The sequence below is a fragment of the Topomyia yanbarensis genome, chromosome 2 (genome assembly GCF_030247195.1).
Source record: "Topomyia yanbarensis strain Yona2022 chromosome 2, ASM3024719v1, whole genome shotgun sequence".
NCBI classification, from domain to species: Eukaryota; Metazoa; Arthropoda; class Insecta; order Diptera; family Culicidae; genus Topomyia; species Topomyia yanbarensis.
The window spans coordinates 98,149,596-98,168,231 of record NC_080671.1 but is presented as its reverse complement, the minus strand read 5'-3'; the positions used below and the strand labels follow the sequence as shown (position 1 = coordinate 98,168,231).

The 18,636-nt window shown below is 41.7% G+C and overlaps 1 protein-coding gene across 1 annotated transcript; it reads right to left on the bottom strand.

Moving 5' to 3' along the window:
• Positions 1–1,660: 1,660 nt before the first annotated feature.
• LOC131684562 (uncharacterized) lies at positions 1,661–2,540 on the bottom strand. Its single transcript, XM_058967557.1, has 3 exons — positions 2,444–2,540; positions 2,038–2,376; positions 1,661–1,971 (listed from the first exon to the last, which is right to left on the bottom strand). The coding sequence occupies exons 1-3, from the start codon at positions 2,504–2,506 to the stop codon at positions 1,801–1,803; spliced, it is 573 nt and encodes a 190-aa protein (XP_058823540.1). The 5' UTR covers positions 2,507–2,540; the 3' UTR covers positions 1,661–1,800.
• Between the last annotated feature and the right edge of the window lie 16,096 nt (positions 2,541–18,636).

The following is an 18,636-nucleotide window of genomic DNA, read 5'->3' as shown; positions in this document are numbered from 1 at the left end:
AAATTTTAAATAAGTTTCAATTTTATATTAGTTTCAAATCAAAGTTGACCAACAAAACTGATGTTCAATAAATAAGATTATTACATATTACGAATTGTACAATGTTCATTTTAAAATAGAAATTTCGGACCCCTCCCGAAATTTTTTTCTGGATCCGCTCCTGGCTGTAAACTACCTCAAGTAGTGTCTACAGATGCGTCTGCTTCCTCTGTTGAAGCAACACGAGGGCCCTACAATCTTTTGGCCGGATCTAGCCTCGTGCCACTATTCAAATGCTGTCCTGGAGTGGTACGAAGCCAACGGGTCACTTTTGTACCTTAGGACATGAACCCCCCCCCCCCCCCTCCCCCCCCAATGCACCGGAACTAAGGCCCATCGAAAAATACAATTATGAATCAAGTATTACGGGAGAATCCCAAGGAGGTCAAATCTGTGGAAGACATGAAGAAAAAATAGCTTTCCGTACAGAAGCACTAGAGACAAACGCCGTTCTACATCGTTTTCGTTCTATTGTCCGAAAATCAAAATGAGAACTAAGCCCACTTAAATTGTTTTATTTTGTAGAACAGTGCATTTTTGATGATAAAAATATGCTTCTATATTTGGTTCAACTACTGCAAGTGTTTACTATACTAAAATTTTGTATATGCCAAGTTTTGAAAAAAAAAAACTAATGAAGAACACCAAAAATTGCACTTTTTACTAAGTTTTAATGGCTCTGCCTTCAAACTTATCCAATTGCAACTCTAAAAATAAAAAAAAAAATGCTGACAAAAATCGAAAATATTCAGAAGCACTTCTCAACAGACGTGAATTTGATTTTTTACCCAAAGTCGGCCCATTTTTCAAAAAAAAAAAATAAAACTCGTCACCAGTAGGGTGCGTTTTAGCAAATTCACTCTCTTTGTCTCCAGTAGAGTTAAAGATGATTACAAAAAAACTTTTCTTTAATCTTTAACTCTACTTTTTTAATGGATGTCCAATATCTACAAAAATACTCAAATAAGAAAAAAAATATGTGTAATAAATTTTGTGTATTTTGGCGATGGAAATAATATTTTTGGAACTCATCCAAACATAGCGAGATATAATTTCTCACGCTTTTAAGGAAGAGTCTTCGTATATTCAGCAAATATTCGTGAAAGTACATTAGCTTATTTCTCTAATAAAAAAATGTGAAATGAAATCCCACTTATAGGAGGATTAATTGAGAAAATTATTGCAGCGAATGATAATCCATGCTAGTTTTGATGAGTAGTCCAAAAACACTATTGATGTAAACTCAGCCGTTTCCACATTAACAATTATCCAGCATTTGAAATACTTATTTTTAAAAAATTGACAAATTTCTTGGAAAATACACGAGTTAAGCCAATGTTGTGATATAGAAAGTTGATCATTTTGATAATTCAATTTTTTTATGGCACATACCGAACGAATAATATTTAAAAAGCTATAGTAATTAAATTCTTTTAAAGGGATCATCCACAAACAACCAGCAATAATGTTGAATAAATTAAAGATAAGAAGTTTGTATCTTCAATGAAGTTGTTGGCAACAGCTTGCTCTACAACGTTGCTGAAGACATAATTTTTAACTTCTTGATTAAGCAAAATATATCCAGGGCTGAATGCTATGGGGAAGTAAAGTTGTATCCAACTATAATTTGCCATTTAATTTATTATTTCTAATAGTTATCCATAAAATGAAGTTAACAACTGCAATACTGATCCTGTAAATAAGCCCTAGAATAACATTGTATCACGTATAGCGACGAAACCCTTTCCCAGTATCGGCGACCTAGTCAACCACAGTAAAATCCATTTCAACGCATCCTTTCACGTTTTTCACGGCCATATCGGTATTGAGCACGTGGAACATCATGCGCACCCTGTATGTTCCTTTGCCAAGTTCAAGGTATCGGTGGAGGTAATCAATTTTCAGTACAGCTGCATCAAGATTGTAGGTACCCTACGACAAATCAAACAAACCGATTGAATTAGCTGTACGTCTTATCCAACAAATATGACAAACTACCTCTAACCGTCCGCAACGATCTCCGTTACTCATGGCACTGGCCAACATGAACCAGGGCCCTGTATCGTCCGAGTGGAATCTGTCACAGTGCATTGGTTCCTTGTACTCCTGGGGGTTATCCAGACAGATACCATCAATACCCAACGGGCACTTGTAGCTGGTAATGATCAGCTCCCACTCGATGTCTTCGCTAGGTGTTGCAATGTGATACTCAGCATGCATTGTGTTGCATATTCCATCAGCATCTCGGTCGTACGTAACCTTGGTCAGCGCAACTGGTATGTTACCGTACGGAAGATCCATGTCTTGGCAGTTACTGAACATGGTCAAATTCACGCGCTGGCGGTGAAACAACATGCACCCTTTTTGATTAGTTCACTGTAGAGTTTGAATAAGGAGAACTTACCAAGCCCTGCACGCAGTTCAGCAGGCAGAGTAAAAGCACTATCGCTGAATATTTCCCTTGCATTTTGATTCTACTTTGATGCAAAGTGAACTAAAACATCAGAAAGTTAAATTACTTTTTTATACCTACGATATCGATTGGATCGCAAAGGAAATCATTTGTAACTGGCTGTGCGTTAACCATAGACTTAGGCGCCAGTAATGATATGCTAATGTGATCGCTAATAAAGGGTTTTGCTCCGTTGCTAGAACTTGGAATGACAAATTATTTGATGAGCGACAATTGTGGTGTATACATTGAGATGTCGTCCGATCAATCAACGTGATTTTGATCGTTGCGAGCTCTAGATTCGTTATTTGAACATAGTATTTTACATTCAGCGTTATTTGTTTTCGTTTTTGTATTCTAACGATTTTTAATTGGGTGAGAATATTTTGTAGTGAATATAGAATGTTTCGAATTGTCTGCGAAGGGAAATCCATCTTATAATTTATAATTTCATAAGTCACAGCCACGGCCGGCGGATAACGTGGGCAGTACTCGAACCCACTCGAACATAACCGGGTGGGTAATTACCCGCTCAAAATTTTGGAACCATTAAAAAATTTGAAATCTTCCACGCATGTATCTCGGGCAAACATTGCGCACATTTAAAAACATCGATCTACCACAACTCCATTTGCTCAAACGCATCGCAAGTGATTTCATGTGAATGTAATGTAAGCGTTTGTATTACGAAAATGGGACAAATCCCTAGTAATAGACCTCTCAATTGTACGGGATGGCGCTGGGCCTGTGGCCTTCGACTGACATGGTCCATTCTCATTGGTTCGGGTGTCTTCATGGCTGGTTGGTAGACGTGTGCTCCTACTTAAAGGGCGAACACGAAATTATTGCGACACATTCAACAGGGCATAACTTTTTTACCATTGGGTAAAAATCAACCAAATTTTGCACACTTTCTCATTGATGTGTATTGTTTACATGCTGTCAAACTCGAAGTCGTGTTTTTCGATTCAACGAAAATGGAGGTGAACCAACGCGAGTCGAGAGAATAAATTCTTTCCAAACACCTGGAATTTCCTGACCTGTCGCACCGGCAGTTGGGAAAAATGTTGAACATTCACCATTCAACCGTCTCCAGAGTGTTGAAGCGGTTCCAAAAGCGGTTGACGTTGGATCACGGCAAAGGAGCTGGAAGAAAACCGAGACCGGAGAGCAAAAAGACGGAGGGAAAGGTGAAGCGGATGATTAAAGCAAATCCCAACGTCTCAAGCCGTGATTTGGCTAAAAAGATCGGCATGTTGCAGAGCTACGTCCAGAATGCAAAGAAGAGAGCTGGACTACATACATACAAGGTATAGAACTTCCCAAACCGCGATGAGCGGCAACAATCGACGGCTAAAACTCGGGCACGGAAGTTCTACGAGAAGATGCTGACAAAATATGACTGCTGTGTGATGGACGACGAAATGTATATAAAAGCCGATTTTAAGTAAATTCCGGGGTTGGAGTTTTTCACCGGCAAGAGCAAGTTCTATGTGGACGACAAATTTAAGAAGAAGAAAATGTCGAAGTTCGCCTCCAAATATCTTATTTGGCAGGCCATCTGCTCTTGCGGACTGAGGAGTGAGCCTTTCGTGACAAAGGGCACAGTAAATGGCGAGATCTACAAATCTGAGTGCCTCGAGAAGCGCCTTTTGCCGTTCTTGCAGCAGCACGACGAAGCTCCGCTATTTTGACCAGGACATGAATCCGCCAAACTGTCCGGAGCTGCGCCCGGTGGAGCAGTACTGGGCAATGATGAAGCGGGAACTTCGGAAGAGCAAGAAGACAGTCAAAGACGAGAAGGCGATGTTAAGAAAATGGAAAAAAACTGAGAAACTGGTACCGGATGACACTGTAAAGAATTTGATGGAGGGCATGAAGCGAAAATGCGTTCAATTTTACATTCAAGGCTCCATCGATTAATTTTTCTTTTGATTTTTGAAGTAAATATATGTATAAAACTACCCTAAAATTTTGGTTTGATTTTAAACGTTATAAGAAAATTGGCATGACATTTTCGGTGTCGCAATAATTTCGTGTTCGCCCTTTATACAAGCGGATAGATGAATTCGCTTGCGTGAGGGGGCATATGGATCCTGTCGACTCTTTTGATCTTGGGTATGGGGCTAGTTTAAAAAAGCAGTGCAGGACAGCCACCAAAGAAATAGCTAATTATTCAGAACTTGTTTTTATGATTACTTAACTCAACCAAGCACACCGGCTTTTAAAAAACGGTTCGGTGTGATCTCTTCGAGTCGAACCAGATGGACATGAGGTTCGAGCAAACTTTATGGGGAATCGTGGATCAATATTTCTCATATCCTCTATGGGCAGAGATTCTTTTTGTGAAATTTTAATATGCCCTCACCCGTCTAGCTACTCAGCATAATGATAATATAAAAACTTGAGGATTTGCCTGATTAATATCCTAATAGCTGCGAACATTGACTAGAACAGGGATAATCGAATTATGTTATAAGATGAAGGGGAAACAGAAGTTGTCAGAAAAACTGCCGTTGCCAATATCGGAACTCGTCGAGATGTGAACCGATCCAGGGGTGCCAAAAACCTACCTCGCATCTCTTCACAGCCACCCTCGCAGGATTTTAAACTCACGTGAAATTACTTGTTGGTGTTGCTGTCCTAGTGCTCGTTTCTCTGCTGCGCTGGAGCTCCGACAGAATTAGTGCTACTGCCATTAGCTCTCAGCTGTCCTTGAGCCCGTGGGCCGCTCTGCGTCCGGGCGTTGAGTCAGATCTCTATCCAACCTTAGTTGTGTAGCAGGTCGACCCGGAACCCGTCGCCAACTTCGAAACTAGTTCGCGCTTGCTAACTTGCTGCTCGTTTTTTCGCTTTCGATAAAAAATAATATGGCTGTCAATAGCTTAGCTTTCCTTGAACAAACTTGCTGGCAAACCCTATATGCGTAAGCGATCCACATACGACCGTCACCCACGCTGTAAGCCATCGGGACGTGAACCGATCTGTAGGATCCAAAAACTTACTATTTGGCGTTGCAAGCGTGCTGTTCCATTCGCATTTTCGCTGAAGTTCCGACAGTATTAGTGTCACTACTCTGCTTGCGGCATTCCATGTACTCTCGTCTAGATACATCTCTGCCACAATATTCTCTACGTTAAGCGAAGGCATCTTCTTTCGCCCTGCTGCGAAACAAGGACAGACAAGGACCACATGCTTCGGTTTTTCTTCGATGTTTATGCACTCCGGACAAAAGGGTGACACCGCGTGTTCGAATCGATGTAGGTAGTGTTTGAAACAACCACGACCATACAGGAACAGCGTCACATAGAAGGTAACTTTACCATGTCTACTATTTAACCAGATCGAGAGAACAGGTATGAACCTGTAAGTCCATCTTTCTTTTTCCGACGAGTTCCAGTCTGGCTGCCATCTGGCCATCGAGTCTGCTCTCAGTGTTTTCCGTATTCCCCTGGTACCCTTCCGCTTGTAGCATTCGTTATCTTTCACTAGGATAATGCCGATAGGGACTATTCCAGCGATAACACAGATTGCCTCTGATAGTCCTGTCCGCACTCGCATGGTCATAAGCCTGAACTTACTACTCACTTTACTCGATTTCGCTGTCTCTAGCTTTGGCCACCTTCTTTTAGGCATAAGTCGACATGGATGTTGAAGTTCAGTCGATCATCGACCATTACGCTCAGCTGTGTCAGCACCCGCTTCAAGACCAAAAAGAACAAATTACGTCGCCTTTTAGCTCCCGTTTCTGTGAGTCATTCAGCTTCCAGCCTTACCTCGATCAACTCGAATAGTACCGGTGGTTAACGCACCCTACTCCGACTGAAAGATTCCTGGCGGTGGACCTAACCTACTTACCGACCCAGCCAGTAAGTGAAGTCTGGGTTCCAGGTGAAGCGTAGCTACCGGTTTACTGACACTTCAACGACCCACTGCTAGCTGTTTGACGCGATCTATTCGCGCTTATCCCCGGCGATGGATCAAGCCTACTCACGAGCAACACGGTAGGGTGTCGAGGTTGGTCCGGCGATTCCGGTGTAGTCTGACGTCCGCTTCGCTGGCGCACTTTGTTGGTCCCTTTGTCGCTTTCTCTGCAACTCGGATAGTATACTCGTAACCACTCTGTTGAGAGCATCCCGAATATGCTCGTCGGTGCCCAGCTCTTTGACGATACTGTCGACTGTCACACCAAGCATACTCCTTCGAACTTCTTCGAACCGGGCACTCGAAGATCACATGCTCCGGTGTCTGTTCTACGTTCACACACCCTGGGCATAGGGGCGACGAAGCGCCCAAGCTGACACATTTGGGATGAGTCGGTGGGTCCACCTTCCTTTCTCCGCGTTGTCTCTTACTACCACTTAGCCAACGAGTCCGCTCTGACCAGCCCCCTTGCATTACGTGCATTTCTCCGCTGGTAGCATTCTACGCCCTCAGGCAGAGTAATGCAGATGGGAATCATCCCGGCAATTACGTATACCGCCTCCAATAATATCGTTCTGTACGCACTCGCGACACGAACAACCATTGGGCGAAACGTGCTTGTCAACTTCACCCGGCTCCGCATTGAGTTCAGTGCGCCAGCCCAGACTGGTACGCCATACCTCAGAACTTAGGATGAGACACCCGCCAGAAGATGTCTCGTGCTGTATGTTACTCCTCCAATGATCGGCATGATCCTTGCCAATACGTTAGTTGTCCTCGCAACTTCCTAGCATACATAGTAGACATGGCTGTTGTAATTTAACCGATCTTCGGTCATTACACCCAGGTGCTTCATCTCGCGCATCGATGTGATTGAATGTCCCCCGACGCTGATCACGACGGGTTGGATTTTTACGACCAACCAGCACTGCCTCCGTCTTGTGGTGAGCCAGCTGCAACTTTCCACAATTTCTATTGTCGCTGTCGTCAACATCTCCACCTCCTCAAGGGTCTCTCCGGTTATTGTCAGGACAACGTCACCTGAAAAGTCGATTACATTCCAGAGCGTTGGATCGAGTATGAAGCCCTGAGGTACTCCCGCTGTAACCCTAATCGACATCTGCCCCATGTTCGTCTCGTAGACCGATACTCGGTTCTGAAAGTGACTTTTTAGAACCTTGCACCAATAGTCCGGGATCCGCATTCTGTGAAGCGCTACAGCGATAGCCACCCAGCTGGTGCTGTTGAACGCGTTCCCCACGTCGATCGTAACCACGGGGCAGTAGCGATTCCCCCTTCCCTTTTGCCTCAATGCTTTCTCTGCGCTCGCGATGACTTTGCGGATGGCGTCCACCGTCGAAATCCTTCTCCGGAATCCGAACGGTGTCTGCGATAGTCCATTTTCAGTTTCAGCGTAGGAGGATGTTGAGGATGACCCTTTCCAGAAGTATACCATAGGTATCTAGCAGGCATATAGGCCGATACGATGCTGGATCTTCTGATGGTGGTTTTCCTGGTTTTGGTAGCAACATCAGCTCCTGGATCATCCATCTTTCAGGGGAGTAGCCTTCGTCCAGGTATTTCTGCAAAACTATCCTGAATATGTCCGGAAACGCCAGGATCACGGTTTTCAGTGCCACGTTGGGGATACCGTCCGGACCGGGTTCACTTTCAGCTCTTTCGCTACTATAAGAAGCTTGGCGTTGGAGACTCAGTTGTCACCAGCATTCCCACCGTCTGCATCAACGTACGGTGTAGCCGGTCATGCGGTTGGGTCGTGCTTCGGGAAAAGACCCTCCCCGATAACTTTTAGTTTGTCAACGCACATTTCAGCTGACGTCATTGGACCTTTGATCTTGGCCATCACGACACGGTAAGCGTTGCCCCAAGGGGTTTGTGTCTACTTCTCTGCTCAGCTCCCTATAGCAAGGTGACATTCCAGGCGACTGGGATCGCCTTCAAATGCGAGAGAGTGCTTACTAAGTCCACCGATTTACTAAGCAATATCCCGCGTTTAAGAGCGGCCCTAGCCGCCCGGAATGTCACCTTACACTCTTCTCCGACTTCCTCAGATATTGCTCTCTGAATACATCTTCTGGCTTTTAGGTAGGCAGTCGAGGGATCGGAGCATTTCGTTCCACCAGTACGCCGGTTCCATTTTCCTTGGCATTGTTACATCACATGCCCTCACTACTGTTTCCGACAGCTCATCGGCACTCGCAATTGGAGTGACGCTGTCAGCACGAAGTGCTTCCACAAAAAAGTTCTTGTCATAGTTCTTTATTTTCCACTTCCGCTCGCTAGTCCTCACTCTCGGCGTTACTGTATAATTTCGCCGACCAATGGTGTAGTGGATCGCTTGGTGGTAACTATATGTGTACTGCTCACGAACTCGCCATTTCATGTTATCCTTCAGCGACCCACTGCATAATGTTACGTCTATGATGGATTCCCGGTCGTCTTTACGGAATGTGCTAGCGGAACCTTCGTTGTACAGCCGTACATCTAGCTTCGCCAGGACTTCCAACAGACTGTAAGCTCTTATGGTGGTCTGCCTGTTACCCCATTCCACGGCCCAAGCACTAAAATCTCCTACAAGCCCAGCATCCGATTGTACTGCTCTGGTGTCCACCGTGGAGAAGCCGTTGATCCTGGCGATCACGAAGCCTTCGTGTGTGCTATCCACCACCTCTTGGACAGGGAAACCATCCAACCCACGATACGGCTCTGCAATAATTGCAACGTCGCACTTCCCCTCTGTTATTGAGCGTTACAAAAGCTGCTGTGCTATGTCGCAATAATAGAGATTAATCTTGGTTATCTCTATCATCATTGGCCTGCCTTCGCCTATTTGCACTCTGGGCATAAGAAGCCTCCCGTCGTGTGGTCGTTTCCGTCCTCTGGTTTGCAGATCATGCACCTTGGTTGCTTCGTGTATTCTCTAGCAATGGGCCCCTTTGTTTCGCATTTTCTACACAGTGCAGACCTGTCTGGGCTCTTGCAGTTCCTCGCTTGATGTACGAGGTCCAAGCACTCAAGCGTCGCTCCATCTGCTTGGTAACTGAGTAACGGAGCGACTCTCAGCGAGCTCACCGACTATCCGATTTTTATCATGCCGGTCTCTGCCAGCTTGTTGGCAACGGTCACCGGTAGTCGAATCATCGCCATTTGACTGCCTCCATACGATTTCCAAATCCAGATAGTCGCCGTTACATCTAGTTTGCACTGCTCGATAAGTGCACCCTTCAGTTCTTCTACGGTCGTTATCTCCACCACGGCTTCCTGCGACAGTCCTCTTAAGTTCGCTTCGCTGCCCAAGGATTTAGCACTTTGTTTGTTTACCATAACGCTGTGTCGCCTCTTTTCTGCGGTGCTTTTTCTATCGGTTTACTCTTGATAACGGTGCGTGTCGTGTATTTTGTACGTTTACGAATGTTAACAAAATGGTTTTGCTACTGTATGAATAATAGTCTTGCCTAAACCATCATCGCCAAAGATAAATTAGCCACATTAAGTGCAGTGTCTGCAGAGAAAAAAGTGCCGGTGCCATAATCACTCACCACGACCTACGTATACTGCTGAAACAAACGACTAGAATACTATAGATACCGATCACCCGATTGCTTCTGTGTGTGAACTGTTCGATCAAAAAGGAAAAATGATCTGCAACCAATGTTTATTAAATATAGAATCGGACGAAAATTCTGTTAGCTGTAATGGCTTTTGCTCCGACGAATATCATGCTGAATGTGTTGCAGTCACGGTAGAAGAGGCACTTAGCTGTACACAACAGCGGAACATCTTATGGATGTGTACTAGGGCATTGCAAAATATTTTTTTTTTTTTGAATTCTCGAAAGCCCTCCCTCTCATATTGTGACAAATGTCAAAGTAAGCTCAGATGCCAAATTTCACATCATTTGGACAATTTTAGACCCCCGCCCACTTCGCTTGAAATTTTTTGAAATTGGTACTATGGGAAAATATGGAGGAAAAATACATTAAATGCAATAACTTTTGAAGTAGCAATCAGAAAATTAATTTATACCTCTTTTGGAAGGAAATAATCTTAGTATTTGAATGAAGATATATTTGTTTCTAGAAAAATACGGGAAAGTGGGGTACTGGGTCATTTTGGCCCTAAAATCCCCTATTTTTAATGATTTTTCTGCTCCGTGATGCAAATCATACATATTTTGTAGTTTTTCTAATGTGAAAAAATCTCAGAAATCGAACGGAATCCTTTTGACCTTAGTCCGAATACGAGAAGTTGGGGTTAAATGGCCTTTTGTCATTCATATTAAACTTCATCATTTTCTCGTGAATATATCTATTATTCTTCACTCAATTTTTATAAACTATATCTTGATGAACGTGGAAAATCCTTAGGATAATAACAAAAATTGATTCGTTACCGGTAAAATTCAGGAACATCAAATTATCTGACATATAGTTTCGATTTCACATTTTTATCATAAAATCGCACATATTAACTCCATTTAACAACAAAATTCTTATTTAATTTACTACTTTTAGTCTAAAATATGCTTAGAGATCACATGAGAAAACTTTCATTCCTGGAAAAATAGGGGAAGTTGAGGTATTAGGACAAATAATGAAAAAAAATTAGATTTGTAGAGTAAATATCAAAAAGTTTGATATTTCTGAATTTTACCTTTAACGTTTCTGTTTTATTCCTCAGAATTTTACACGTCCAATAAGTTACATTTTATGAAAATTGATTGAATAATAATAGAGATATATGCATGAGAAAATGATAAAATTTAATATGACTGACAAAAAGCCCTATAACCCCAACTTCTCGTATTCGGACTAAGGTCAAAAGGGTTTCGTTCGATTTCTGAGATTTTTTCACATTAGAAAAACTACAAAATATGTATGATTTGCATCACGGAGCAGAAAAATCATTAAAAATAGGGGATTTTGGGGCCAAAATGACCCAGTACCCCACTTTCCCGTATTTTTTTAGAAACAGATATAACTTCATTCAAATACTAAGATTATTTCCTTTCAAAAAAAGTATAAATTTTAATTTTCTGATTGCTACTTCAAAAGTTATTGCATTTAATGTATTTTTCCTCCATATTTTTCCATAGCACCAATTTCAAAAAATTTCAAGCGAAGTGGGCGGGGGTCTAAAATTGTCCAAATGATGTGAAATTTGGCATCTGAGCTTACTTTGACATTTGTCACAATATGAGAGGGGGGGCCTTTGAGAATTCAAAAAATTTTTTTTTTGCAATGCCCTAATGTGTACGCTTTGCACCGACATCATGATCGTTCCTCGTCACTTTGAAGCTTTTTCTATGAAACGCAAGTTGCTATCGGAGTCTGCTGGCTTTGTACCCGGGCGACCTGCTATTGCTGCTGTTCACACAGAATCACAGACTGAAAACTATGCATTGGATTTTTTTCAAGAGGTGCGTCAATTGAAGCAACCGGTCGCGGCTATCAGCGAAACGATCATACGAAGTTACCCAATCGTTTACAGACTCAAGCTCTCCTTCAGACTAATCTTCTCCGTTCTTGTCAATCCAACTACACCATGGCTCCCGAAACGTTCCTGGTCTTGGTAATTTGTCTAGTTCGTTACCGAGCTCCTCCGCTAACCTCTGCTGGCTATTCTTCACGAGAGTGAAAAACTAGGTTACTGAAATGAACATCGCGGATATGGTAACAAAATCGTTCAGAAAGAACCCTGCCGTTGTGCCAGACTGGAAAGAAGTAGCTTCGATGCCTTTCATTTCGTTCAAGGTTGGAGTAGATTTGAAACTGAGAAATGCTGCATTGTCGCTGTCAACTTGGCCGAGAGGGACTTGCTTTCGGGAATTTCATGAGAAATTTAACGTATGAGAACCTACAGAATAAGTGTTTTTGTGTATGTTATGTAACTTTGATATGTTGTGTGTATTGTGATGAATAGTACTTATGTAATTAGTTTAAATAGCAGTATGTATGGCGCTTTGCGTCAAAGATGAAGTTGAATTAATAAAACAAGCTCGCGGTAGGTCAGGCTCATGACGGAAGAATCCTTCTTCAGCTCGAAGATTATTTAGCCTTTCTGAGTGCCCCTCGTTTTAACAACGTTCTCTCCCAATTCCTTTTTCCTTGGGTCCTCTCTCACTTTCTTGAGAAGAACGGCGTAGGATGTCTTATCGCTTGCTTTGATGATCAGTGCATCTTCCTTTGGCGCCTTCTGACGAGCCGAAGGTTTTCCTTTCTTCTTTTGCTCCCTTTCTTGCTCTTCCTTGCGATACGATAAGCGTATCGTTCTGTGTGCCACTATATGCCTTTCTCAACCTAATTGACATTGCTCTTTCTCCGGGTTACTTTGCTCTATTAGTGCGCTCCTCACTTCATCTGCCGTTGTAATCTCGTCCAGATCCCTGCACACGACCACCGTTTCATGAACTTAAGCTCACATATTCGCATCGCTTCCCATTGCTTCTGTCACGAATTCCCGACAGGTCGAGGTATCAGAGCTTGGAAAACGAATCAGCTGAAAAAGAACGAACACTCTTCATTCGTTCTTCGATTCACGAACATACACCCTATTGAACCATTCACCACTGAGCTGCGGAGTTGACGGCTTTGGTTCACCACCACCGAGGCTGGTGAATCATTGCTGTTCTATAGTGTAGGTATATGAGCATAGCGTAATAGTACCCATTGCTCATTCTCTCTCCCATTCGAAGAGATATCAACTGCTATGCATCATTCGTTCTCCATAGCAAGCTGTACATAGGCACCCAGATTCTCTTTGCTTGCTGGGTGCGAATGTAGGTACGAAAAATGATGCCGCCCAGCTGCCCCGGAGAACAGCGCTCATAACGTTGGTTGTGTTTTATTATTTTTATTCGAGATAGGTACATGTTCTGTGCGATTTTTAAACACAATATTTTTTAGTTTTGTCTTCAACCTATTGAGTTTGTCGAATTGTGAAAATACAAATAGGGTTAAGGGAACATGGGGAGACTTTACCAAGCACGAAATTCAACAATTATTAATAACGTGTTCCATTTGGTACTTATTTTTTTTTTATATTTTTATATTTGTTTCGATCCCATCAGCTAATTTTTCATCTTCTTCATTTCGTTTTTCATCTTGCTCCCTTACGCTTATATTTGAAACTTTAAACGCGATTATCACGATATTTGCGGTGACTACGAGTGCCGAAAGAGTTTGCAACGGATTTCAAAACTTTATTTTTGCTTGTTCGTAATTTAACTACCGTGTCCTTGAACGATTCCATTTTTTCGTCAAAATTTTCATATTAATGTTATGGATTTGTTAATAATTTTTTTCAGGTGAAAATGGTGTTTTTTTTTTGGAAAAATCGTTCCCGTTTCCAAAAAGAAGAGAAATTTCAATTTTTTTCAATCAATCGTTCAAGGACACCACAGATAGATACACTAATGATTTTTATGGCTGATTTTCTGACACGTGAACCTGCAATGTAATCAGTACAGTTAATCCAAAAAAGCAATGCATTAAAAAAAATCAAAGCTCATGAAATACAATCGTTTTATATTTTTAACTAGTACTAAGAACCTCAACAATATGGGAAGAAAAGATAAAAGCATGCTATATGCCATTGTTTTATGTTCTGATATTTTAAAATTCTCTTGGTCAAGCTCCCCAAGCCTTGGTCAAGGCTCCCGCGGTGGGTAGACTTGACCAGAAAAAACGATCACAGAAAAACTTTTGTAACTTTTGAAAAAGTAAATTATCAATTCTGAAAATTAATACGCAGAATACTTTTGCATATTACATTTCAACGAGTTTTGGAAGACATTCAATTATTAAACCAAAAACAATTTGTCTTATGGAATACAATATATTTTTAAATATTCATAAGCCAGTCGTTGTTCAAGTTCAACTCAGGGGTTTTTTTAGTATTACACAGAACTAGAAAAATCGTAAAAATTTACGTGTTCTGCTCCTGACATACACGAGCATCAAAAATGTTTTAGATTTAATTTTAATTTATTATGACTATGAATTTCGTAAATCATGTTTGATTTAAATGTCAATGAATGCAATTTGTTAAATTGTGTCGTTTTTATTAACCAGTTGACAAATTTTGAATGATAGGATAGTAATGGTGATGGAATAGGAAAAAATATAGTGTGATTTTTTTCCATTTAAACAAAATTTGAAAACATTTTTGGTTGCCTGGTTACAATAAAAATCTCGGGTAACTTAGAATAAAGGCATTAAAATCAACTGTCAAGATTCATTTGGAGGATATTCCGAATAAAACTTTATTTGCCAAGCTCGGAATAATTGCAGCGAACTAATCTGTTCAGATCACTAAAGCATTAAAGCGGGATACTAATTTCTTCTCAAAGATTAAAAGGCATGTGTAATTTTGCTATTCCTGCTCAACTTTAGACGAAGCTCGAAGTATTTTTTTGATTATTAAATATTCCACAATATGCCGTACATTTTAAACACTCCGTTAGTAGGTATCCAATTTAATCAGGAGTCATAAATCTTGCTTATCGAATTTGTGGTTAATATTATATTTGTTAACATTTAACCTGTCTGTACAACATTTAGGAAAAGAATGTAGTACATCATAGTTTGAAACATATATTGTCCTTGTTAAATGCGAATAACTTATAACCAAGCTTATAAACACTTCGTTTTGGTTCACGATTATAAAATTCCAAATATTCGTAAGCTAGAGATACAATGTTAGAAAAAAATGAACCTATATGTGTTGGGCTGAATCATCTGAGGAATCAACATCCAAAAAACTGATAAATGCATATCGATGTTTGAATATCCACGATTTACCTAAATTTATAACGCATCGTGAACACAAGTTCAATTTTTTCCCCCTCAAACCTCAGCAGAATCCAATAAGCGGTACCTGTTGCCTAATGTCCGCTCCACAAGCCATATGCTCTTAACTGACGTAGCGAAAGACGCTGAAAACCGCTAATATGGCCAGAAGAATTTTATATTCAGATTCAGCATTACACAATGAATCTGAATGGTTCAACAGCTTGTATGTTCCTGAACCAATTTCACTAAATAATCAACCAAGCAAAGAGGAACCACTATTCAAGAGAGAAGAGAATACTGATATCCTCTCTCTCTCAATGATACTCACAACTGTTCATCATTATAATGATACGTGCTTATGCAAGCGTGTGTGGATATATTCGTTCCTGTTTCTGTTTCCTCGTGTTGTTGCTTCGGTATCCATAGCGGCAATTCGTTCGGTTGGGGTGAAGGCAAGCGTTTTACTGAACTGTATTGTGGTTCGTTCGGATTGAATTTGAATGAATGGTGAAAGCTCTGCGAGGTATTGATCAATGAATCCATCCTCAGCTTGAGCAGCCCCTTTCTGAGTGCGCTTGGTTCATACTACGTTCTTCCGCAGCTCTGTAAGAGCTTATGATCCTCTCTCACCCTTTGGAGGATCGCAGCGCCGTAGTTCGAGCCGTGGTTTGCTTTGATGACTAGATCGTCTCACCTATACCTCCCCTGGCGCGGCCGAAGGTTTTCTTTCTCCTTGTTTTGTTTTCCTTCTTTTCTTTGTTTTTTCCTCTTCTCTTCTGCGTTTTCTACGGTTTGCCATCTACTCTCCATTTGTCGGATGTTTCGCTGTCCTTCACCGACCTCCTTGGGTTTCTTCAGTTCCTCCTCCTCTCCTGGTGTTTTACTTACTGTTTCCACATAACGATCACCCTTCGGCGTCTCATAACCTTCTGCTTTCGCTACCTCCTTGATCTTCAGTGTCTTTTAGGCGTTTTCTACCCTCTCCAGTAACGCCATCTGTTCGCAATCGGCTGCTGCCAAGCCGGATTTAATGTTAATCACTAAATTCCTGATCTGTCCGTGCAAGTTGTCACATGCTTTCCATGAATTCGTAGAGCTCTTCGATTGTTTGCCTCAGCTTTAGTCACTTTAGACAACCCAGACTGCTGGTCTTCTTGGGTAATGCTTGATTTCGGCGTGTGCGCCTGAAACCCTTGGTGCTCTATGGAATTGTCGCCACTCGTGCTCGGTATGGCCTCTATGCTGCTGCTGTTGCGGCTTTATTTGCTGTTGCAATTGGTCGTTTTGTTGGGTCGGCAACCTCGCTAGCCCACCTTTGGGGAACGGGGTCATCACACTTGCTCCGTTAGATTTATTTTATTTTTGTAGTTTTTGTCTTCTTCCATGCTTTTTGGGTCATAACTTCAACCCGCTATCTATGCTCGTAGTAAGTAGTCGCCTCTCTATATGATCCCATGGCTACCTTCGCAAGTAGTGTGGTTGCATGCGAGAGTTGACACAGTCCTTCATGTATGTAGACATGTAGGAATGTAAGTTTGTATGTATAAATGTATGTATAGACGTGTATAGGAGTGATGTGTCCCTGAGCAACATAGAAGGACAGCCTCTGAGTCTCCAAAACGCTCATGGGAAGCTGGATACGCGGTCATAAAGCACTGCATATACAACGGCGAGAAGGTAGGTGTACAGTTAATGCACACAGGCTGCAGGAATATGTCGTAGAGAGCCCGATTGCACACTAATACACATTTTCTACTTTATCCAGTAACGACATTTTTTCGCATTCGGCTGCTCTGCCGCTAGAAGCATAACTCGACACAGATCTTTCATTAGGGCCTAAGTCGCAATGTACTCAAATGGAGAAAAATCAGTTTCAATATTCGGCGAAGGTTTTCTAAATGTAGTTTTTATTGTAGGTATAAATTACTTTATGACCGTGTTTTTCCGGAAGCATTTTTCGTTAAACCTTATGACAATATAACAAAGAATTTAATTCCTATGTGCTTTTAATGGGTAGAAACTAAAAAAATGCTTACGCCCAATTTGCATCCCAGTCGTGATTTCGCCCTTCAGCAACCACCATTTGCGGAAGGGCTAAACCGTGTACATAATTTTCAGAAGGGCGCGGTAAATGGGCTAAACTGACTCTGTCTTGCTGGGTAGGGCTGGGTAAATGGGCGAGCTTGACAGTATACCTTTTAATAGGGCTCAGCAAATGGGCGCATAGAAACCCAATGTAAAAGAAAGGGTGCGTGAATCTTTTCTTCAAATTTCATGAAAATATCGAAATATTCGAATGTTATTGTGCAACAACTATCGAGTAGACATGATCATAGTAGATATTGCTTATCATTTATATAACAGAATCGCCGTTTATTCTTTTATTTGTGAATAATAACCGTACGCCCGCTTCTGTCTAAAAATGTAAGTTTGGCCTTTATATTCCATATGAGAAGAAGGGCCTAAGTCGAAATCTCGAAGAAAATGCATGTTTCGCCGTTTTGTTTTCTTTAATTATACATCGAACTAAAAACCATTTTAACTAATTTTCACCTCAATCTTGTAGTATTTTTGTTGCATAATGTCGTAATAGCGAAAACGCAGTTTGTTTACATTTGCGATTTAAGCCCTAATGAAAAATCTATGTCGAACTGTCCCATGTGCTATGGGAAACCCTATACACATGGGACAGTTATACTTCTAGCGGCAGTGCTGCTAAGGCGGATTTAATGATAATCACTATATCCCAGATCTGTCCGTGCACGTTGACCTTGTTTCACAATGATAAATAAAAATAACAAGAAATTGTAAAAAGTACCGGAACGCACGCCACGGATAGTTCCTTCTTGTGCTGATGCCTCGCTCTTTTGGCTACAGCGTCATCTCGCCAATGCCGGGCGTATCGTAAAGATCCATCTTTGTCGGTCTTCGGCAGTTACCCCGCACGTTCAGGGATCTCAGGTCACTTCGAATGCTCTCCTATCTGCATCCTCAGCGTCCACGCTTCGTGGCCATAAAGAACGACAGGGAGGATCAGTGTCTTGTATAAGGCGAATTTTGTTGACGTTTGCAGGTTGCGGGACCTCAGCTGGTTACCGTAGACCGTAAAAGGCCATGTTGGCAGCTACAATACGCCTTTTTACAACACGGGAAACATCGGTCACAAGTCTATCAAGATAAACGAATTCTTCAACCACTTCAAAAACGTTACCCTCAAGCACTACCTTGGAACCAACACCACTAGACCTGCCTCTCTCTTTACCTGCGACCATGTACTTTGTCTTGGTTGAGTTGATGACTAAGCCTATCCAGATAAATCCAGATGATGTTTCAGACATCTGTTGCTTAAGCATGCTATCAGATAGCAAGGATTTCGGATATACATTTATTTCTACTGGAAATAACACA

Excerpts from the sequence above, each read along its gene's own strand:
- LOC131684562 (XM_058967557.1), bottom strand. The coding sequence starts at position 2,506 with ATGCAAGGGAAATATTCAGCGATAGTGCTTTTACTCTGCCTGCTGAAC. Across the intron at positions 2,377-2,443 it reads TGAACTGCGTGCAGGGCTTG|CGCGTGAATTTGACCATGTT; the intron begins GTAAGTTCTCCT and ends TTTCACCGCCAG. Across the intron at positions 1,972-2,037 it reads ATCGTTGCGGACGGTTAGAG|GGTACCTACAATCTTGATGC; the intron begins GTAGTTTGTCAT and ends GATTTGTCGTAG.